The sequence below is a fragment of the Schistocerca nitens genome, chromosome 3 (genome assembly GCF_023898315.1).
Source record: "Schistocerca nitens isolate TAMUIC-IGC-003100 chromosome 3, iqSchNite1.1, whole genome shotgun sequence".
In the NCBI taxonomy this organism is placed as follows: domain Eukaryota; kingdom Metazoa; phylum Arthropoda; class Insecta; order Orthoptera; family Acrididae; genus Schistocerca; species Schistocerca nitens.
The window spans coordinates 917,411,141-917,436,177 of record NC_064616.1 but is presented as its reverse complement, the minus strand read 5'-3'; the positions used below and the strand labels follow the sequence as shown (position 1 = coordinate 917,436,177).

Genomic DNA, 25,037 nt, shown 5'->3' with positions numbered 1-25,037 from the left:
TTTTTTTTTTTTTTTTTTTTTTTTTTTTTTTTTTTTTTTTTTTGCAAACTCCGCCTTCATCATCAGGAACTGTATAAAAAACACTAGCCTGTCTGTGACTCTCCTCAGGTTCTTCGTAAGAACCGTGACGCCTTCTTCTAACATTGCATACACTTATGTTTCCATCAAATAAGAGTTTTGCTTAACATTATCACCTAGTTCGTAGAACTGATTGAATATGTTTAATTTGTGTTCCAACGCAATGTCTCTACATTGATAGTGGCACCGGCATGAAACCTACAACAAACAAACACGGGAATTACAGGCATTAAATAATTTGTAACCGCCAGGAATAACCTGTTTGTTTGCTTCTCTGCACAGTTAGTAGGTCTACTATAGTCCAGGAACCAAGTCAAACATAACCTAACGTGGTCTGCATAATCTAAACATAGGTTAGCTTAAAACACGACAGAAAAATCATAATCAAGCGAAGTCCTTCAAAAAAGCCTTAGTCCTAAGGCTTTTAAGTTATCGTAGACACTTACCTCATCAGGTGGAGGTTGTTTTTGAGGTACAGTAACTTCCTTATTGTTCTCATATGGATCTCCCTTAGCTCTTTGCTTCTTATTTATTTGGGAAATACTACCTTCACCCCTTTTCTGACATTTTCTTGTTTCATCCATCACATAAATTTGTACTGTCCCATGTACTTCAACTTTGGAGTAAATTTCCAGTTGCCTTGCCATTTCAAATGTGCTCTGTGATGCACCTGTCACCAGTACTGCAGCAAAGCTCTCTCTGCAGGGCATTTGGAATGTGTACAATCTTCTGACACTATGCCATTAGACAATGGTCTTAGAATGGGATGATATGTCTGAAGTCTCTTACATAGAAGACAAAATGTTGTTTGTCTAGTACTGTTGAGAGTTTCTTTTCTGTACAGTTTTTTGACAGCTGTTCTTTTCATGAGATGCTGGAAGCATTAATGTTAGATGTGCCAACAGAACACGAAGAAGGCAACTAATGGTGTGGTTGTGTACTGTTCAAAAATGAAACACGGACCCAGAGTGGATTGGGGTCCTTTGGTTTGGAGCCGAGTGTAGGGTCTCAACTAGAGGCTTCGTCGACTCTGTGACGGTCTTGGCTGCAGATTTCTAGACTTGCACTATTGGGTGGGGAATTGTAGAACGCCCCTAGATAGGTCAGGGGTGCACTACACAAAGGAAGTGGCTACTCGGGTAGCAGAGTACTTGTGGCGTGCACATGGGGTTTTTTAAGGCTAAGCAGTAGTGCGAGGTGTTCTGATGAACACTCACCAGTCAATGTGCAGGCAGGGAAATCAGGACGCTCTCAGTGTAAAGACACTTCAGCTATCAAGATATAGCGGTAAATTTTCAGAGTGTTCGGGATAAAGTTCCTGAATTTACTGCCCTCCAGGAAGTGTGTGGCGCACAAATTATTCTCGGGACTGAGACCTGGCTGAACCCTGAGATAGGAAGTTCTGAAATATTTAGTGAGGGTTGGAACGTGTATTGGAAAGACAGATTAGACACCGTAGGAGGGGGTGTCTTCATTGCAGTTGATAAAAATATTGTGTCTATTGAGATCGACGTAGAGTGAGATTGTGAAGTTATCTGGACACATTTAACAGGGCTAGGGGAAATAAAGTTAATTGTGGGGTGTTATTACCACCACCAGTTTCCACTGTGACAGTTCTAGAATCATTCAAAGGGAGTCTACATTCTGTATCGCAGAAGTACCCGGATCATACTATATTAGTCGGAGGCGACTTTAACCGACCTAGTATAGACTGGGATGTCTATGGGTTCATTACAGGTGGTACAGACAAGCCATCATGTGAATTACTTTTGAACACATTATCCGAAAACTGTCTTGAGCAGCTAAATCGACAGCCAACGCGTAATGGAAATAGTTTAGATCTGGTAGCCACGAACAGACCAGACCTCATCGACGGTGTCAGTGTTGAGACAGGGATTAGTGATCATGATGTTGTCATTACGACTATGGTTACAAAAGCTAAAAAGTCGATCAAGAAGGCTGGGAGAGTATTCTTACTAGAAAGAGCAGATAAGCAGTTGTTAGCATCCCACTTAGTAAATGAATCGACTTCATTTACTTCCGGTACGATGGACGTGGAAGAATTATGGGCAAATTTTAAACACATTGTAAATCACGCATTGGACAAGTATGTGCCGAAAAAGTGGGTTACAGATGGAAAAGACCCACCGTGGTTTAACAGTGCAATTCGGAGAATGCTCAGGAAGCAAAGGCAGTTGCACTCGTGGTACAAGAAAGATCGGGAAAATGAGGACAGGAAAAAGTTAGTAGAGATTCGTGCTGCTGTAAAAAGAGCGATGCGTAAAGCATTCAGCCACTACCACTGTCATATCTTAGCAAAAGATCTTGCTGAAAACCCAAGGAAATTCTGGTCTTACGTAAAATCGGTAAGTGGGTCGAAGGCTTCCATCCAGTCCCTCACTGATCAGTCTGGCCTGGTAACGGAAGACAGCAACATGAAAGCTGAAATTTTAAATTTAGCATTTGAGAAATCTTTCACGCAGGAGGATCGTACAAACATACCACCGTTTGAGTCTCGTACAGATTCCCATATGGAAGACATTGTGATAGACATCCCTGGGGTTGTGAAGCAACTGAATGGGTTGAAAATAAATAAATCGCCAGGTCCTGATGGGATTCCAATTCGGTTTTACAGAGAGTACTCTACTGCATTGGCTCCTTACTTAGCTTGCATTTATCGCAAATCTCTTGCCCAACGTAAAGTCCTGAGTGACCGGAAAAAAGCGCAGGTGACGCCTGTATATAAGAAGGGTAGAAGGATGGATCCTCAAAATTACAGACCAATATCCTTAACATCGGTTTGTTGCAGGATTCTCGAACATATTCTCGGTTCGAATATAATGAATTTCCTTGATTCAGACAAGTTGCTGTCCATGCATCAGCACGGCTTTAGAAAGCATTGCTCCTGCGAAACGCAACTCGCCCTTTTTTCACATGATATCTTGCGAACCATGGATGAAGGGTATCAGACGGATGCCATATTCCTTGACTCCCAGAAAGCGTTTGACTCGGTGCCCCACTGCAGACTCCTAACTAAGGTATGAACATATGTGATCAGTTCCCAGGTATGTGAGTGGCTCGAAGACTTCTTAAGTAATAGAACCCAGCACGTTGTCCTCGATGGTGAGTGTTCATTGGAGTTGAGGGTATCATCTGGAGTGCCCCATGGAAGTGTGGCAGGTCCGCTGTTGTTTTCTATCTACATAAATGATCTTTTGGATAGGGTGGATAGCTATGTGCGGCTGTTTGCTGATGATGCTATGGTGTACGGAAGGTATCATCGTTGAGTGACTGCAGCAGGATACAAGATGACTTGAACAGGATTTGTGATTGGTGTAAAGAATGGCAGCTAACTCTATTTATAGATAAATGTAAATTAATGCAGATGAATAGGAATCCTGTAATGTTTGAATACTCCATTAGTAGTGTAGCGCTTAACACAGTCATGTCGATTAAATATTTGGGTGTAACATTGCAGAGCGATATGAAGTGGGGCAAGCATGTAATGGCAGTTGTGGGGAAGGTGAATAATCGGCTTCGGTTCGTTGGTAGAATTTTGGGAAGATGTGGTTCATCTGTAAAGGAGACCGCTTATAAAACACTAATACAACCTATTCTTGAGTACTGCGTAAGCGTTTGGGATCCCTATCAGGTCGGATTGAGGGAGGACATAGAAGCAATTCAGAGGTGGGCTGCTAGATCTGTTACTGGTAGGTTTGATCATCACGTGAGTGTACGGAAATGCTTCAGGAACTCTGGTGGGAGTCTCTGGAGGAAAGGAGTCGTTCTTTTCGTGAATTGCTTCTGAGGAAATTTAGAGAACCAGCATTTGAGGCTGACTGCAGTACAATTTTACTGCCTCCAACTTACATTTCGCGGAAAGACCACAAAGGTAAGATAAGAGAGATTAGGGCTCGTACAGAGGCATATAGGCAGTCATTTTTCCCTCGTTCTGTTTGCGAGTGGAACAGGGAGAGAAGATGCTAGTTGTGGTACAAGGTACCCTCCGCCACGCACCGTATGGTGGGCTGCGGAGTATGTATGTAGATGTAGGTTTCAGAAAAAGATGTCCTACATTACTGGTAACTGTAACAAGAAGTATATCAGAAAATAGGAATTAGTTTACTTGAAAACATTACACAGCTTTCCTGGTGCAAGTTTAATAACCACTTCTCAGCTGCTGCAACTACCGCAGTCAACTTTGTTGCATTTGTAAGAATATTGTGTGTAAGATGAGTGCTGCAGCATTATTTGTCATATGAAACCAACTGTAGTGTAAATGTCCCCCTCCTCCCCCCTCCACTACCATTCTCCCAAACCTTCTGAACTGTTCTGAAATCATTTATTAATAATTTGATCTTAAATTTGCAGGAGGTTATCATCCTGTGAAAATTGGTGACCTGTTTCATGTACGATATCACGTTGTTCGGAAACTGGGCTGGGGTCATTTTTCAACTGTATGGCTGTGCTGGGATCTAGCGTAAGTATTATAATGAAATGAGTCCGTTAAAAATTTTTGTGTTTTATTATTAAGTTATATTTGGACATGAGCTTTTGGTAACTATTTATAATTGTGTTTTTTCTGTTGGTACACTTTCTGTTATATAATAACAACAAAAACAATCAATTTTATATTATACTTTCATTATATGGATGTCATTGTCTCAGCATCCCACATTTAAGTAAAATTCACCACCATTCATTCCCATCCTTCTTCATTTCTCACATAATGTTTTAGCTTTTTTTTCCATGTCTAATATCAACTTCTTTTAAACTGTCCTGTGCTTTTCACTTTGACTGCTTTGTATTTCTGGTTTCAGTTTGTTTCCACAGTGCTCTATTTCAGAAAATATTATCTTATATAATACCATAACACTCTTGTACACAGGTTACCCATTTGCTAGCAATAAGTGTGTATCAGTTTTCCTTTTGGGGTTGGGGGAGAGGCACAATGAATGCACTAACTTGAGAGCCTTCTGTTGTGAAATTACAGCCTTGTTTCCTTTCGACTAAAATTATTCCTTTCTTTGATGCAAGTGCACATAATCATTTACAGGTGAATTATGATAGGTGCAGTGGTTGATGAAATGGTGTGATGCAAAGAACTGGTACCTCCAGGATAAACCAGTGTAACAAATTCGTTATCAGGTGAAATCATTGTTTAGGTGGAAAAAATTCAGCAAAAGGCATGTGGGTGGACACCACAGCTGACACCACTCTCATGGAGCACAAGTATGGATGTTGTCACTAAAGTATACACACACATGGTGTTGGGTTAGTGAAGGTTCAAACTAGGTCATCCATAACTAGCTGAATCTCTGCAAATAGCTATCGTTACTCCTCCTTTTTGGTAAAGGAACTGAGAATTAGATTGCAGGCAGCTAGATAATACTTTTTGTGTTTTAACCCAATTTCTGGTATTGATGAAAGGTGGATATACCTTCATGGCAGAATGCTAAGTTCTACTACTGTTCTGAGATCATCTCATGGAACTTTGAGGAAATCGTGATAGCCTCTAGTACCAGTAAACCAAGAATCCCTTAACAGTTCAGTTAGCTTATTTGCATGAAAAATTGAGGAATATCCATACAATACACACTGTAGGGAAGCAGCATACTCACGCCTTATAAAATTCACATCAGTCTTTCCATTGTGTGCCAGCCAGTCCGCTGTAACTAGCTCTGACATCATAAACGTTGCGCAATACTTTAAAAATCAAGTAAATAACCTGAAACGTTTCTAGCATGTCAGGGGTAATACAAAATCAATATGTGTTGGATATCAGTTCAATAACTATAACCATTTTCGAAATTTGGATGTTTTTCTGTAAAAATAATTGGCGCAACAGAAAAGAGCTAGAAACGTAAAAATTTATATTTAGATTCCTTTTGCATAATAATTTAGTAGAAACAGTATTCTGGATCTCACAAATTAAAATTTTAGTTGAAATTCATGATTTTCTGGTTTTTGTATCAGAAATTAAGGAAGCAAGATAGATTAAGTAGGCGAATAAATAAAGCTAGGATGTTTAAATTTAAGTAGAAGGGAGATCCACTATAATCGATTAAGTAGGCGAATAAATAAAGCTAGGATGTTTAAATTTAAGTAGAAGGGAGATCCGCTATAATCATAAAAATGTGAGAAGTTTCAACAGAATAACTATAAAACTATAGCTATAGTGTATCTCCAAAGAGCAAGTTCAGAGCTCGTCTACTGCGTGTAGTGTAATTAAATTAATTCTCTCGCCCAAAATACTTGACTTAGCCACGTCAGACTTTTGATTACTTACTTGTGTGCTGATTGCACAATTAAATTGAAAGCTTCATCGGCCATCAGCAAAGGAAGCAATGATTTATTCGATAAATTAAAGTGGTGCATTTCTAGCCCAGCGGCTAGTCGGGAGAGCAGATTTGATCAGGCATTCCTTTAGCCGTCCGCACCGCGGCTTTATGTGTAAGAACACTGCGCGAGAAAGAGGAAGGCCCCAGTTCTCTCCAGAAGCTGATTAGCGCACCACCTGTTCCGGGAGTCGCGTCGCGTCGGTATCATTGATATAAACGGCCTCCGATGCAGTAATAAGTTACTCTGGATACGCGTAACCATGAAATCGTTTTCGAGTGAAGTATATACATTTCCGTACAGTAAATGGCACAACTCCAGTAATAAATATAGACTTTGAACAGAAGTCTGTAGCTAAGGTAGAATTTTCAAAATTTTTAGGTGTGTCCATTGATGAGAGGTTAAACTGGAAGCAACACATTGATGGTCTGCTGAAACGTCTGAGTTCAGCTACGTATGCTATTAGGGTTATTGCAAATTTTGGTGATAAGAATCTCAGTAAATTAGCTTACTATGCCTACTTTCATTCACTGCTTTCGTATGGCATCATATTCTGGGGTAATCCATCGTTGAGTAGAAAAGTATTCATTGCTCAAAAACGTGTAATCAGAATAATTGCTGGAGCCCACCCACGGTCATCCTGCAGACATCTATTTAAGGATCTAGGGATCCTCACAGTATATATATTCACTTATGAAATTTGTTGTTAATAATCCAGCCCAGTTCAAAAGTTATAGCAGTGTGCATAGCTATAACACCAGGAGAAAGGATGGTCTTCACTATGCAGGGTTAAATCTGACTTTGGCACACAAAGGGGTAAATTATGCTGCCACAAAAGTCTTTGGTCACCTACCAAACAGCATCAAAAGCCTGACAGATAGCCAACTAACATTTAAAAATAAGTTAAAAGAATTTCTAGATGACAACTCCTTTTACTCATTGGCTGAATTTTTAGATATAAATTAAGGGGGAAAAAAAAAACTTAAACATTTGTGTCATGTAATATTTTGTGTAATGTAATATCTTGTACAGACATCTTTTATTAACCGACACGTTCCACATCATTACGAAGTGTCGTATTCATGATCTATGGAACAAGTATTAATCTAATCTAATCTGTTAATTCTGGGATGATGTTAATGATCTATCTTCAGTTTGCGTATGCCGTATTTTCATGTGCCGCCGCAGGACAGACATTCTACCATTATTTAGCGTGGCATTTGATTAACATTTCATCATATTATGGCGAGCATTCACTTAAACATTTAATTTGAACAGTTATAGTGGCATCAGCGTATTAGACTCTGAACTGCTCTGGTAGTTGGATTGTGTGGATTCTTTTTGGTCTGTGACTTTCAGAATATAGTGAACATTTTAGAGAGAATGGTTTTTGATTATGAATCCCAGACAATTGATTATGAATCCCAGACAATCTCCTAATTCCTCAGAGCTATGAGCTGTAGCTATAAATGTATTTCTCAGATGAAGTGGGCACTAGGAATTCTAATTACAGGCTTCACGTTTTGCTAATCACTTTCTGGTTGCCAATATTGTAGTTAGAGAGCCAGTGTTGAGAACGGCAAACAGCATAAATACAAAACATTTATTCTATTATTCCACCCGCCGCCCCACAACACCTTCATCAACAAACAACAATTTAATCCTTTATGCAATTCTGTGAATGTAGAACCATTTAAAATAAGATATTTTGCTGTGACCTTTGTCCCCAGGCCAAGAAATGTTTGGCATTTGTTTTGTGTCCCAAAATGAAAATATTTGGATCCAACAAATATGAACTGCAATGGTGTATAAATTTGGCTTATACAAAATAAGACCACTGGCAGCAATTTCTCTACTATGACAAGGTACTGAATAAAGGATGACTCAACACATTGAAGCTGATGGACCTACTACATATGTTCACCATGTTTTAACCATAAAATCAGATGGTCGTATGTTCCATGTTCTTCACTTTCGACTTCTTTATTTGTGATTTAAACACATGTTTTATGTTTGTAAGTGGCAAGACTAATTGTTTTACTTGTTGTAAGTGCATTGTTGATGGCTAGCTTGCGCCAGTCTGCCTTGAATGGTTCCAGTGTTACATGAACTGTGCACGTGCTTGAAGTATTGTTGAAGGTTGTTTTGTTCTATGTCGGCTGCCGTGTTGTGCTATTGTGTGCATCCTTCCCATGTGTAAAAACATATAAAGAGTGAATATGAATATGGCTAACAGAAATCACTCGTCAAATTTAGAGATTGAAGAACTCTTGGACAATGGCTTAGAACTTGACGATATTTCGGATGACATCGGCGATTTTTGAAAAGACGACGAAGACTCATGTGAGCTGGAGAGCAAAACCTGTACTGCTAATAGAAATGATGGTAGTGAGTACGAAGAAGCTAATGCACAAGTTTCTATTGGTCAGGTTTGTCATCAGGTCAACAGCCTGCCCTTGATAATGAATGGTGTTATTTTGATGCATTACCTGAATTACCTCTGTTCGAAGAAACAAGTGGAATTCAGGTTCCTGTCGATTCATTAGCAACAGAACTAGACTGTTTGTTGCAATCTTTTGATCAGAGCATGTTTCTAAAAGTAAAGTCAGAGACAAATATACATGCTACTGATACTATTTCTGAACTTCGCCGTCAGAACAAAATCAAACCAAAATCTCGATGGAGGAAATGGAGGGCAGTGAAGCTACTTGAAGGATACCGTATTTACTCGAATCTAAGCCGCACTCGAATCTAACCCGCACCTGAAAAATGAGACTCGAAATAAAGGGGAAAAAAAAATTCGCGAATCTAACCCGCACCTGAAATTTGAGACTCGAAATTCAAGGGGAAAGAAAAGTTTTAGGCCGAACCTCCAAATCGAAACAAAGTTGGTCCATTGTAATATGAGAGACAATTTAGGTCGAATGAATGACGATACAGCTACAGTAGTTTGGTTCGAGTCGTAAGCTTAGCAGTTAAGCTTTACCAGGTAGTCATTGCTATGCGTCAGGCGCTCCGTCCGTATTTATACGGGTACCCTTCCTTTTTCACGTGCTTCGTCTGGTTTGAATCGATTGCTTATTTTGCTTTGATCTGATAAGTGCCGTTTTCTTTGTTATAGGTGTTTACGTCACTCTAAGCTGAAAATGCATTACTGTTTGTCGCATTCTGATAGTGCGTGTTTACGGCCTGTCGCCGCTCGCGGCATGGTTTGGTTTTGTGTGCGCTTCCGCCACTTGCAATTTTTAAAAAGAAGAAGAAGAAGAGGAGGAATCGTCTCATTAGCGAAACAATGGCAAGAGGCTGCTATTTGTTGTTACTTACACTGCTGCTTTCTTTGATAATGATCAACAAGAACCAAATAATAGACTGCGTGTGATAGAACATGTTCTGAACGAGAGTTTAGCGAAAATTTTTCTCCGTTTGAAAATCGTTGCAGACGCCTCTTTAGTGCATTACATTCTGCACAGAAATGAGTCATCTTAGATTTAAAAATCTAGTCAGTTGCCGTGCTTCATTTCTGACTGTATCACTATTAGGCATAAGAATAATACGAATATTAACATGACGCGATACGTATATTCTTCCGCGTTTGCTGTTGTCTCACTCTAGTTTCGTAGAGTTTATTAGGCAGACAGGATTTAAATGAGATAACAGCAAACACGAAAGAATACATTGCAAAATGTTTATATTCGTATTATTCCTATGGTGAAGAGAATACTGCATGTGATTCGCATTTCACCAGGTTCCTATTAGCAACCATCTCTTCTCACAGGTAGGAAAAAATTCAGAATGTAGAGTTGGCCATATTGACAAATTTCCAGACAGTCTTGCCAGTCGGATTTTCGTAGCACATTGAAATTCTGCTACATTCGAAGATGAACAATACGGAATTTGTATTTACTTCGTTAGATAATGTATGAAAATGCAGTGGTCTAAACTCGGGGCGGAGAAAAAAAAGCTCGTCTTCCACCTTTTTTAAAAAATTTATTTACTGACGCAGAAGTTTTGGCGCCAGTATTTATCTTTGTGCCTACAAAACATGCCTGTGTAGCGCTACATATATTCGACGGCAGAAGTTAGTTGTGGCGGCACCTACCAACATTTTTCAGAACTTCCGCTTGCTTTGCACTCGATTCTAAGCCGTAGGCGGTTTTTTGGATTACAAAAACCGAAAAAAAGTGCGGCTTAGATTCGAGTAAATACGGTACCATTTTTTTTGCAGTCGTTTTGCATGTGTGTGTTGCAGAGAAACCTAAACTTACGGATTATTGGTCTCAAGACCATGTGCTTGCTTCATAATTTGCTTCTCAGCTAATGTCCTGAGACAGATTTTTTCCCATATTCAGGATGCTGCATGTGGACGGTAATGTGCTATGGATACCTCAACAAGAACCAGACCATGACCCTCTGCATAAAATAAGACCTGCTTGGGACTTTTCACAGAAAGATGCAGAAAAGTCTTTTACCTATCATGAAATCTGACTGTGAATGAAGCAGTATGTCCTTTTCGAGGAAGAATGGGATTCCGTGTTTATATGCAAGACAAACCAGAGAAATATGATATAAAACTGTACGTTGTAAGTGATGCTCAAACAGGTTACATGTGCAGTGCTGAAGGTTATACTGAAGGAAAAGGAAGTGTTGACAATTCTGTCAAATCCCTGCTGCTGAGGCTATGTTCCTCATAGAACTAAATAAAGACACACATTCAGCATCTGGAGTTGCAAGCGCAAACACTCTAACAGCACGTCATTTTCCTGAGAAACAGATTTTATACAAGTCCTGCAGTCCTTGAAGAACTACGGGAAATAAATACATTGGGAGTTGGAACTGTGATGAACAGGATTGGTTTGCCTAGGGACCTAATAAATCAAAAACTAAAGAAAGTAGAAATGACATTTCGTCGCCAAGGACACCTTTCTGCTTGAAATGGAAAGACAAACGTGATATACACGTGTTGCCAACACAGCATAAGATGACTGCTTTGCATGTCAGTGTAAAATCCAGGAGTGAAAATGTTGAGGTAGTAAACCCAGACATTGTACTACAGAGCAGCTTGCCTAAAACAGGTGTTGACAGAGGAGAACAGCTGCTGAGTTACTATCCCTTCCAGCGAAAGACTGTAAAATGGTGGAAAAAGATTTTCTTCCATATTTTTATGAGCGCAGCTGTGAATGCCAACGTTATTCACAATATCAAAAAAGTGTGTATTAGCAGATTTTATCTGTAAATTAGCAAAGCAGTTGGTTCAAAAGGAGGAGCGGAACTAAATAAAGACACACATTCAGCATCTGGAGTTGCAAGCGCAAACACTCTAACAGCACGTCATTGTCCTGAGAAACTGCCACCAATGGAACAGAAAACAAACCCAGCTAGAAGATGCAAGGTCTGTTGGGAATAAGAAAAAGCTGCAGGAAAGGTAGTGAGGAAAGAGACAAGATACTACTGTAGGCCATGCAACACAGGCCTTTGTGTTCCCAAGTGTTTTCGCCTACCATTCCCTACAACTTATGAAAATTTTGTGCACTTTGGGGGAAAAATAAAAATGATGAAAAACAGTATCTTTAGAGTAATATCTACAGATTGCCGAGCGGTCTAACGCTCGGCTTTCTGGAGTGGGAAGGAGCGCCTGGTCCCCGGTACGAATCCACCTGGTGGACTTGTGTCGAGGTCTGGTGAGCTGGCCAGTCTGTGGATGGATTTTAGGTGGTTTTCCATCTGCCTTGGCAAATGCGGGCTGGTTCCCCATATTCCGCCCCAGCTACACTATGTCGGCGGTTGCTGTGCAAACAAGTTCTCCACGTACGCATACACCACCATTACTCTACCACGCAAACATAGGGTTTACACTCCTCTGGTGTGAGACGTTTCTTGGGGGGGGGGGGGTCCACCGGGGCTGAACCGCACAATAACTCTGAAAGAGTGATTTGGTGTGGCGCAACAGAGGGGTGAAGTGGACTGCGGTAGTTGTCGTGGGGTTGTGGACCACTGCAGCTGTGGCAGGGATGGAGCCTCTCCGTCGTTTGTAGGTTCCTGGTTAACATGCAATACAATACAATAAAATGCAATACAATATCTACAGATCTCTGTATAATTTATTTGTGCTAAATGTATTCATGTCCATAAAGAGGAAGGATGGAAAGTTAAGCTGATATAGTGCTTAAAGAGGTAATTAGATTAGTAAATTTATTAAAAAATTGTAAATTGTAGCAAATTGCCTCAGGATCTCGGTATTAACTGGATTGCTGACCCGTTAGGCTCCAGTGTGTTAATCTTATTTCTGGTGACGTTATTATCTACATTTATCTTGTTATTTGGGTCAATGTGGTGAGACGATTGGGACTATCGTAAGTGGAGGCATTTTAACTAAGAATTCCATTTGTGGAAGAAAAGGTAAGAGAGATGTTCAGTAAGCAATGCAACACTTTTTTTCTGAAAGCCAGTTGGTTTTATTCAGGATGCCAGTAAAACATATATGCCCCATTCTTGTGGTTACAAAACCTTATTTATGAACATAATCTCCATTCAATGTGATGGCCTTCTGCCACCTTACTGGGAGGGTATGTATGCCCAAATGGTACTGCTCTACTGGTCGATGTCAAAGTCAGCATCTTGCGGCATCAATAACCTCCGCATCATGTGTGTACTGCTTCCCACAAAGTGCATCCTTCATTGGACCAAACAGATGGAAGTCAGAAGGTGTGAGATCCAGGCTGTAGGGTGGATGAGGAAGACTGGTTCATTGAAGTTTTGTGAGCTGTTCTTGGGCATGCAGACTCGGGTGAGGTCTTGCATTGTCATGTAGAAGGAGAAGCCAGTTTGCATTTTTGTGGTGATGAACATGAACATGCTCAATATGATACTGCAGTGCGTGTGTTATACTGAATTATGATGCAAAGTTCCCTCAGACATGCATGAATGCCCGAAGGAACAGGCACTACAGTGACTACAACTATTATGAAATACATTAAATGTATTTGCAGTTGGGAATATGAACAACCATCAGCTATATATTGGAATGATGACAGTGAAAATTCGTGCCAAATTAGGACTCGAACCCAGATTTCCCACATACCGCGAGTAGTCTCCTTACCATTTGGCTTTCAGAGCACGACTCATGGCCAGACCCAAACTTCCATATGTTGTCAACCATGTGTCTACAACCTTGTAAGTCCATTCTGTATATTCCCACATGAATGTTGCTTGCCTGGTGTCAGCAGATAAGTACAGCATTGCAGTGCCTGTGTTGTGAATTATGATGCATGTCCGAAGGAACTTTCCATTGTAATTTGGAATAACACAGACAGTGTAATATTGTATTTATCTGCTGACACCGGGCAGTGACTTTCAAGTAAAATGTCTCTTCTGTATGGGAATAAATATAATGGATGTGCAAGTACAAATTGTACACACATGGTTGATGACATGTGGAAGTTTGGCTCTGGCCATGAGTCTTGGTTGGATAACCAAATGGTAAGGTGACCATTCGCAATAAGCAGAAAATCCATGTTTGAGTCCCAGTCCATCACAAACTTTCATTGTCACCATTCCATTATACAGCTGATAGCTGCCCATATTCGCAATTGCAAATACATTTAATAAACTCATGGAAGTCTCTTTTCAATTTCCTGAGGATACTACAATATTCTTCAGAGCTGACCAGTGCACAGTGAGGGAGGACATCAAATGGAATAACCCCGTTAGTGCCCCAGAAGACTGTTGATATGACTTCACCGGCTGAGGGTGCAGCTTTGAACTTTCCCTTCAGAGTTGGTGTGGCACCACTCCATGGTTTGCCATTTTGTTTCAAATTTCCATGTTTCATCATCTGTGACATTGTTTGATGAATTCGTCTTGACAATGTATGACAAAAAATTGTCATGTTTGGCCTTGTAACGCATGAGCAATTCTGCACAGATGGTCCTTCATTGCTCTTTATGATCTTGTGTTAGGAGGTGAGGAACCTGGTAGGCACACAGCTTTGAGTGCCCCAACTAGTGGACAAATGTGTCAGCACTACTGAAAAAGACATACAGTTTTGCAGTGAGATGTTTGTGATTTGTCGATCACCTTGAATAAGAGTCCGCACGTTCCAACATTGCGGGCGTCAAGCTGTGTGTGGTCGCCCAGCATGCAGGAGATAGGACAGGTTTGCGTGACCTTGTTGCGATGATGATAGATGTCTTGCCCAACAACTCACCATGTTTTTGTTCATTGCCAGCTCTCCATAAACATTCTGCAAGCGTCTATGAACAATTGTGATGCTCTGGTTTCCCGCCGAAGTAAACTCATTGACAGCTCAGTGCTTGGAACGTGCTTCAGTTACAGACACCATTTTGAAGGGTATGTAAAGCACCACAACCTATCAAAACTTCATGAAAGTAAAGGGACTGAAGCAGGAATATTCCACAATGTCCCATAACAAATACCAAACTTTTTCAACCGAAATTAGCTGGTAAATATAATGTGTTGCATTACTTAATGAACACCCTTTGTAATTTGGAAAAAATGACTTATTTTCTAAAGTGGGGACAATATTGCACTTCAGAAACTAAAGATAATACACTTACTGAGCTACGATAGTGCCAGTGTATCAAGAATCTCTTGGGTGTGCCTATAACCTACAATTTAAGGTAAAAATGATTTAATAAGACCAAAACAAATTCTTTACGTTTGTTTTCTTGTTTTGCTGTTAGCTGTGTCAATAATACCATGAATGTTATTAGACAAATCCATTTGTTGCACTTCAGTATAATGAGAAGCCTTTAGATACTAGTAAGAAAATCTTTACTATTAACTTGTGCATTTATGTGTAAGTGTGTTTAATATCTGTATGTCACTTTGAAGTTTGACAGGTGACTGTGATGCATTAATTCTGTAACTATACAAGGTTAGCTTACTAGTTGCATGTAAGGCTTAGAAGGCTAAAAGCAGTGTCATATGTATATGTTAATCACAGATAATACCTATATGAGATCTGTTCAAGAAATTCCGGAACATTTGTAATTTTGCGCCAATGGTATGTCGGAGCGACATGCGGTTGGCATCCCTGCACAGGCCTGTCTCAGTGTGTAAATACCAGAAGTTTCATTGTTGTGTGTCTGTTCATTGTTGTTCAATGTTATATTGAGTAGAACATTGTGTCAAATAGCATGCAAATTTCGAGATGGCAGAGTTAAAGGAGCAATGCGCCTGCATAAAATTTTGCACAAAACTCCAGAAAATGCATACAGGGACACACCAAATAATGCAGGAAGCTTACAGTAATGAGTGCTTAAGTCATACGTGGTATTATGAATGGTTCATGGGATTTAAAAATGGCTTGACAGGAGTTAAAGGTGACCCTTGTTCAGGACAGCTTCCAGTGTCTGCCAGTGACACTCATGTCAGCAATGTCAATGAAATTTTGCCTGCCAGTAGGAGACTAACTGTTCAAGAGATTGCAGAAGAATGTAACATTTCAGTTGGACCCTGTCATGAAATCCTGTCACAGCATCTTGGAATGCATCATGTTGCCGCCACGTTCATACTACAGCTCATGAGTCAAGACCAAAAAGACCTCCACCTTGCAATCTGTGAAGAGCTTTTAGATCATACAAATGCGAATGAGATGTCCTTTAAGAGAATTGTAACTGGTTATGATGATGAAACCAAGTTTCAGTCTTCACAGTGGGTCAGGAAAGACCAAAATAAAGCTCATCAGGTCAGATCAGATATGAAAGTTTTCTTCGACTTCGAAGGATTTGGTCATCATGAATTTGTGCCACAGGGACCAACTGTTAATCGATGGTACTATCGGGATGTATTGTGATGCTTGCAAGAAAATGTGAGAAGGAAGCAGCCGGAAACATAGCGAGACAATTCATTGCTTTTTAATTATTTTTTTTACTTTTTATTTTTTTAATTTCTGATGTTGAAAACCCAATTGAAAGGATGACGGTCTGCAATGATAGATGAGAGAAAAGAAAATTCATGGTGTTTCGCACGATCCGGCAAGAGGCGTACCTAGTCGGCTTCCAGAAGTGGAAGCCGTGTTGGGAGTGGTGTATCAGTTGTGGAGAAGAGTATTTTGAAGGAGACCATGTATAATAAGTAAAAGGAGGTGTAGAAAAATTTTGTGGACAAAGTTCTGGAAATTTTTGAACAGATTCCGTATAATTTCATTGATAGAAAGATGTTAACGGTTTTGTGATAATTAAGTTTGAGAATAAGGAAAATCTTAACAATGTGATAATTTTAAACAACATTAATTTTTCCAGGACCAAACGATTTGTAGCTTTGAAAGTTGTGAAGAGTGCTGCCCATTATACGGATACAGCATTGGACGAAATAAAGTTGCTCAAAGCAGTAAGTAAACTTATATTCAGTGGGAGGGGGGGGGGGCAGAGAGAGAGGGAGAGGGGGGGGGATTTTTCACTGTTGATGCATAATTTTATTTAAATCATAAAATAATGAAGATAGGCATATGATAAATTCTATAAAGGTTCCTGTTATCCAAAAAAAAAAAAAAAAAAAAAAAAAAAGACTGAGGAGAAGTAGTAATGTATTGTTCAGTCCTATGAAGCAAAATTGTAGTAGTTTATTGCATTCTGCTGTATCCCTGTAACATATATAGATATTGTGCCATACATTCTAGTATATTTCAGCAAATGATAACCACATCTTGGCAATGTTTAGATGAATTTCCTGTCCAGCATGTTAACATAATGGTGCAGGGTCCACAACTGCACTAATTACTTGAAATCAAATAATAGTACCAGTAACACTGTTGTTTGATTCCAAGATACTAGAATGAAACAAAATTATTGCTAAAATACCCTACAAGATCCCCTTGTGCACTAAACTTCCATAAGCCTCTTCCAGAATAGTCATGAGTCGACAGAAAGTGCTGTACAGTTAAGACCTTGCCTTTTCATCTGAGACTGCAAGGAAAAGATAAACCTTTCTTGGATTACCTTAGGGGCTCGACACACTGTACTTCCTCCTTCCCGTTCAGTTTTTGATGTCCCTTGCACCAAATATATAGCACACTGGAAACTTTCCCACCTGCTTGTGTGGCTATATCTGGATGTGCACATAGCATACCTACTTCAAATAATAGTTCAGGATGCCATTATGGTGCGTTTATTAATAAACACCATAAAATAACACACAGTTTCTCAGTGTAATATACGAAATTCCATATAATACTGAAAACAGAGAGCACAGCTGACATGGAGTTCAGATTAGGAGTTTAGCCTGATGCCGACTGACTTAGCCGATACCCAACAAAAATCATTAGCAGATGCTGAACAATATTTGGCAGGTTCATACTTTGTTGATAGTCTCCATCATGATTTGTTTCTTATTACAATTAGTTTACTCCATAGTGTTGTATTATTATTATTGTTGTTGTTGTTAGTAATTGTAGTAGTAGTAGTAGTAGTAGTAGTAGTAGTAGTAAAGAGGCTTTAGTGGCTCTTAGATGGTCCCTAGTTGTTATTATTATTATTTTAAAAATGGGTTCTGATATTAATATTTGGTACAGAGAAAGTAATTGTTTCCCACCCGAATGTGATTGTCCCCATCTATAATTGCTATGATATATATGCTCTCATTCTTTGTTTGCCACCATCATACTTGGGCTTGCATTGAATTTTTCTTTGTGTGCTTGCTATACAGTGAAATGTGTGTACTATTTGTGTGCTATATCCATTCTCTAAGGCTTTTTAATTCCTCTCTCGTGAAAAAAGCAGCTTTTAGAAAGAAGCTTTTTACAGTTGTCAGTTTATGGATTATTACTGAAGGACCATACTAACACTTCTTTTCTGTACTTACCTCTGTTGATGCCAAAGAATTAGATAAGCTTTGTACTCTTCAGTAGGGCTGTACGTAAAGATTTTTGTGACTATGGAACACAGATGCTTCCTGCTGTATTGAGCATTAGAGTATTATATTAAGTGTTAGTAGGCAACGGATTGCATTTCCAAGTGAGTTCCAGTAAGTCTGCCCTTTAAAAGATGTTAAGGTTTAAACCTCCACCTTCAGGTGAATTTACATGTGCTATTATAAAATTTGTGTTGTGTTGTGTTGTGTAACACAACACACACATCATACTACCACACTTAAATCCACCGGAAGGTGGATGTAAACAAACAGTGACTAGTAACAAAACTTGTTGTTTAATTCAGTGTTCCTGTCTGTCACTCAATGTCTCCTCCTATGTGCTGAGTAGCAGTCTATCCTATTTCATACTGTTGTTATCCCATCTTGGATTTGCTTGTTGTTTCCAGTACTTCTTTTGTTCAGCTTCTCCCTATTTTGCATTTTTTCTTGCTGCTGTCTGTTTCCTTTTGTTTTTGTGCATTGGTAGCCAGCAGAACTTCAGTCTGAAAATGTTTCCATTTGTTGTTTATGATTCTTTGATGTTATTCATTCCAGCTCCTTTCGTATTTCTGTGATCCAAGCTATTGTTGGCAACTTTCTTCAAAAATACAGCAATATTTATTTCTTTGGCCTGTGTTTCATTTCATAGAGATTTCCAGGAAAGTCATCTTTGCTTTGCCATTGACCTCCATAATCCTTGCAACTTTTTACTTCTAAAACATGGTTAAACAATAAAGATGATAATCCATTCCCCTGTCTTACACCGCTTTCATTTCAAATGACTGGGATATTTGGCACATAAATTTCACATTGCATATTGTGTGTTGTGTATTTTATGAGGATGTTTTTGTGTGGATTGAATGCATTAGTGCACCTCCTAGTGCTTTCTGTGACTTAAAAAAAAAATAAAAAATAAAAAATAAACATCACAGAATGAAAGAGAATAATTCGAATATCTCTTAGACATTTGATTTGAAAACACTGGACTTACACTTAAAAGGAACTCTAAATCTTTAAGTAGGTCCCCTGCCTTCTGCATTGCCCTTAAAGAGATTTGGCTTCCAGTACTGCGGACATTGGCCCTTCGTGGATACCGGGGATATTACAAAATTGTGGTACCTGTGACAGGGTGTTGGGCGTAGTTTGCACATATATCCTGGACACTCTATATAGCGAACTTGTACCTCTTAATACACCTTTGGAGGCTGTGGCTGTTTGGGTAAGAGCAATCCAGGATATTATGATCGGCAGTGCTTACGTCCTTCCTGATGGTGAAGTGTCTCGGAACAAATTGTTTGCATTGGTTTCTCAGCTACCCCAACATTTCCTGATCTTGGGTGATTTCGATGCCAATAACCCTTTGTGGGGTGGAACCGGGATTACTAGCCGCGGTGAATACCTTGAAAACTTACTGGCTCAATTTGACTTATGCTCTTGAATATTACTGCCCCCACAAACTTCAGTGTGGTGCATGGAACTATCTAGGCCATTGACCTTTCCACTTGCAGCACTCGTCTTCTCCCATCCATCCACTGGAGAGTCCATGGTGATCTGTGTGGTAGTGACCATTTCCTGGTCATCCTGTCCCTTCTGGTGTCACTCCCCTAGATGCCTATCCAGATGGGCTCTCAACAGTGTTGATTGGGGTGCTCTCATCCCTGCTGTCTCCATTGACTCACCGCTGCATGGAGATATTAATGAGGCTGTCCAGAAAACAACTACAGCCGCTTTTTGGCAGATGATTTAGTGATCCCCCGTTCGCCAGATCCGCCCCAACGGAAGACAGTACCTTGGTGGTCATAAGAAATCACAAAGGTCATTAGGGATTATAGGTGGGTTCTCCAATGCCATAAGTGGCACCCATCTGTGAAGCACCTCATTGCCTTTAAGTAGCTCGGTGCCCAGTTCTTCCACAAAATGAAATGACAGAAACAGCATGTTTCAACCATCAGACCACGTACCTCTCCATCGCAGGTTTGGGCAAAAATCAGACACCTATGTGGAGACGAGACACCTGCAGGTGTACCTGGTATTACCTAGAATGGCATTGTCTACACTGACCCGGATTTTGTTCTGTATTATACTTAAGCCCCTGCGCCTGAGAACTATCAACCTGCCTTTTGTGTCTGAAGCAGCAGATGGAGCAAAAGCAGTTATATAATACTATACGCCACCTAGAGCCATATAACTCTCCATTCAGGAAGTCCTCAGTGTCCTAACCCACTGCTCTGATACAGCCCCATGGCCAGACCCCATTCACAATAAAATGATCAAGCACCTATCAGTGAACTGTCAGTGTCATATTCTTGCCATCTTTAACCACGTCTGGAGTGAGGGTGAATTCCTATCACAGTGGCGAGAAAGCTTCATCATGCCAGTACTGAAACTGAGTAACCACCCTCTAGAGATGAACAGTTATTGCACAGTTAGTCTCATCAATATTGTCTGTAAGTTGCTTGAATGCATGTTGAGCTGGTGGCTGTGTTGTCTCCCTAAGTCTTGGGGTTTTCTGGTTCCGTCCTAGGGTGGTTTTCAGCAAGACCATTCCACTACTGATAATTGGGTTTATCTGCAGTGTGCCATTTGAACAGCTTTTGCCCAAAGTCAACATCTTATAGCCATCTTCTTTGACCTGCAAAAGGCTTATCACACCACATGGCGACACCACATCATAGCTGCCATACACAAGTGGGGTCTCTTGGTTCTGCTCCCGCTTTTATCCAGAACTTCTTGTCACACCATATTTTCTGGGTTCACATTGGTGCTCCCACCGTACCCTTCATATCCAAGAGAATGGTGTCCTGTAGGGCCCTGTTCTGAGTGTCTCTCTCTTTCTAGTAGCCATCAGTGGTCTAGCAGCAGCTGTGGAGCCCTCAATATCAGCCTCCTTGTATACTGATGATTTTTGTTTCTACTAATACTCTTCTAGTGTGGGTGTCGCCAGACGCCAGTTGCAAGGTGCCATATGATAGGCGCAGGCATGGGGCCCTCACCCATGGCCTCTGGTTTCCAGCCACCAAGATTCACATAATGCACCTCTGTTTATATCGTGCCATTCACCCATAACCAGAACTTTACCAAGACAACCAGCGACTGATTGTGGTGGAGATTTACCGCTTTTTAGGACTGGTCTTCAACGCTCACTTGACATGGATTCCCCATCTTTGATAGTTTAGCGAAAGTGGTGGTTGCACCTTAATACACTAATACACTTTGCTGCCTGGGTAATACCAGCTGGGGTGCAGATTGCACTACCCTTCTGCAGTTTTACAAAGCTGTGATACAATACCATCTTGATTATGGGAGTGTGGAATAGGATTTGGCATCACCCTCAGCATCACTGTCACTGGATCTGATACACCACTGTGAGGTTCAACTTGTGACAGGAGCCTTTTGAACTAGCCCTGTGAACAGCTTACTAGTGGAGGCTGGGGTCCCTCCATTGTGGATCATACACCAACAACAGCTTGTCAATTATGCTGTACATATTTGCAGCTCCCCTAAGCATCCTATTTTCCAAACATGGAAATCCATCTCCCTCAGTGGTAGCCTAGATCAGGGATTACAATTTCAGTCTGCATCTGGTTCCTCCTCACTGTATACCAGGTGTGTCCTCTACCACCTCTCCTTTGGGTCCACTCACGTATACCTCAATGGTGCATCCCTCGGTCACAGCTTTATTCTGGTTATTACAAGGTTTGAAAGACTTGGTTCATCCCGAGACTCTCTGCCACCAATTTTTCTCCATCCTTGGTGCATCCTGGGGTTCAGAAACAGCCTACACTGATGGATCAGTGGTTGCTGGTCACATTGGCTTTGCTTGTACTCATATGGAACATACTGAGGAGCATATCAGTTCCTGCACTGGTGAGTCCTTCCTCATCTGCAGGAGTTCCTTGAGCAGTTTTCAAGCTCTTGACTAGTGTTACCATCACCATCCCTTGGTCACTACTATCCAGGATTCCCTGTATTCATTTGAACAATGTGGACATTCAGTGAACTTCATCTGGACCCCAGGTCACGTCAGGATCCTGGGGAATGAAGTCACTGCTAGCCAGGCCAACTGGCTACCAGTAAGCCAACTCTTGAGATCGATATTCTGCAAACAGACTTCAGATTGATATTACACTGTCAAGTTTTAGGGATCTCGAATACGGAATGGCTCAGTCTGATCCACCAAACTAACTACGGGTGATAAAGGAGGCTACGAATCTGTGGAGATCCTCCGTGCAGGCCTCTTGCAAGGACTCTACCATCCTTTGCTGGCTCCACATTGGTCATACTTGGCTGACCCATGGTCATCTCCTCCATCATGAGGACCAACCCCACCATCGTTGTGGTTCCCATTTGACGGTGGTCCACATTTTGCTGGACTGTCCCAACCTAGACTCCCTGTGGCAGACTCTTAATCTCCCTGAATTGCTACACATGATGCCTCACATTTTATTCGTGAAGGGGGCTTTTACAGCTCTCTTAAAGGGAGAGCCATGTAACCTTATTGGCCTATTGAGAGGTTGGCAGAACACACTATTGCCTCCTCTGCCCAGACCAGGTTGCTGCTGTCTTGGCTTTGTGGTTCAGCCCGGTTCTCACCCTACCTGTTCGTTTACTCGTCCTCCCCCCTCTTGTTTAGTCTGTTCAACATGTTCATCTTTTGTCACTCTGTGTTTCTCTTTCCCTGTCTGTGTTGCTAATGTTTCCTAGCCAGTTTCTGAGGGTAGTACCTCTGGTAAGTGGTAGGGGTTGGGAGATGTATGCCCCTCACCGCACTCTGCTTTCGAGGGCTTCCAGCTGTTCCCTAGGTGGCGCACCTTGCCTGCCTTTCTTCCCATGCCTCCCTTTCTTCTTTTTGTCACTTATCACACCTTCATTGGCCTTTGGTAGACCTAGGGGTTTTCTTCCCCTGGGTTATGGGTTGTATGCCATCTCTGTGCAGTCATATAGACCTGTCTGTTCAAGGAAAAAACAACTGATGACCTAGTAGTTTGGTCCCTTTAATCATCAATCAACCAACCAACCAACCAACCAACCAACCAAATTACTCCTGTGCTCATTCATATTTTCGCAATACAATGACTGTTCTGTTAAATTTTGGGTGTGCAACTGCATAAATTCTATTTCTTCCTCCTCCTAAGATTTTGGCCATATACCTTTTGGCCATATTCAGACTGAGCCAAAACATTTAGACCACAGCAGTCACTCTGTCCTTCTAAACCTACAGACAGTGTCACCGCACAAATGGCCACAGATACATAAGTGCCAGAGACTTTGATTGGCAGGAAAAAGGTATACACAAATTAAATATGTGACTATGCAGTCTATGCACACTGAGAAGTCGATGTATCATTATGAACTGCACTTTGGTGATGTCTTTGCAAGTTTATTAAAGAAAGCACAAATTCCATGATTCATCCAAGCTGAAACTGCTCTCTCTATTAGTTAAACTCATTCCAAGCCAATTTCAACTGCTTCTTCCTCCACCAATGCCCAAAAAGATGAAGTCAGTGCTAGAATTTCAACATTTTTGTACAATGTAGAGTGCCTGTGTCCATGCAGTGCTCTGCAAAGCTGATTTATTTGGCTGTAAGAGCCTGGTATACCTACAGTGTTCTGTGCATCTTTCATGGACTGTACGAGTTTCGTGTCTGATGTATGACAGGCCACACTTGCAGGAGATCTTTTAAATCTCAGCCTTGTGGAGCATCAAGCCATCTTTTAACAGTACCCAAAAGTGCTGCTGTCTTTGGTAGAGGGCAAAAAATCACTCGCACTTTGTGCGTGGTGTGGATCTGTCCTATTTTTAGTGACAGGTGTCCCATGTATGGCAGGAAAACCATGGATTTAAATCATTCTGTGTCTTCTTCTGCATCCTTACGTCGCCTTAGGTTTTCATCATAGTGTCACAGGTATCTGCTGTGAAGGTTACCCGTTTGCTAACCCTGCAACTGCTGTCATCAGCAATGCTGTGCACTCTGTCAACCAAAGTTCTGAGAACACTCATTGTCTGGGAGCCATGGTGGCAGCTAATTGCATGGAAATATTTATGCATATGGATTATCCCTGTCTGGTCATTCTGACTACAACTGTATGTGGTTTACTTCAGTACCTCAGATGAATAACATGAGAATGCCTTTTACAAGGGGTCATTACTGATTCCATTATGTAACTGCCTTCATGTAAATTTGTAGTCCTCCTCCTGTAACAGTCTTTGTGGTTACTACTCTAAAACTGTGTAAAGAATTACAGCAAACACTGTTGCAGATAATAGCAACATTTGTCTGCCACCTTCACCACAGGACCACCAAAGGCAAAATGGAACATTTTTAAATAAATTGACCTGATAATTCTTCTTGTGGCAATAGTTTGTGGTATCAGATGCCATACTCCAAACTGTGAATTTGTCTTCTGATATATTCCACACATTGTATTACTAATTTTGCTGAGAATGACCATGATTTATGGGAGCACAACAGCTACTGCTTCTTCCCCAGTCTTCAGCCCCATCAGACATGTCTTCCAACAGTTTATACTTGTGAAGTATTGATGTCGTCAGAAGTAATTTAGAAAGCTGTGTTCTAGAAACAGTGACTTATCTACCATTAGAAGCTATGATGTAAGGCAGCTCTTATTGCAGGTTATAGTTGTTACTGAAAACATAGTTGGAGATGATGAAGTGAGTATGTTCATATGAAAATTGTAAAGTCTTTTCTTTTACTTGTATTGATGTCTGGTGTAAAGTTCATGATATTGCA

The 25,037-nt window shown here is 40.7% G+C and overlaps 1 protein-coding gene across 2 annotated transcripts in view; it reads left to right on the top strand.

Annotated features, from left to right (window-relative positions):
* The window catches only part of LOC126248976 (SRSF protein kinase 3), a 425,825-nt gene that overhangs the window by 199,265 nt on the left and 201,523 nt on the right, over window positions 1-25,037 (top strand). For both annotated transcript variants that reach the window (XM_049950532.1, XM_049950531.1), the window contains exons 4-5: window positions 4,450-4,558; window positions 16,680-16,767. In XM_049950532.1, coding sequence (XP_049806489.1) covers window positions 4,450-4,558; window positions 16,680-16,767 — 197 coding nt within the window. The remainder of the gene's footprint in view (window positions 1-4,449; window positions 4,559-16,679; window positions 16,768-25,037) is intronic.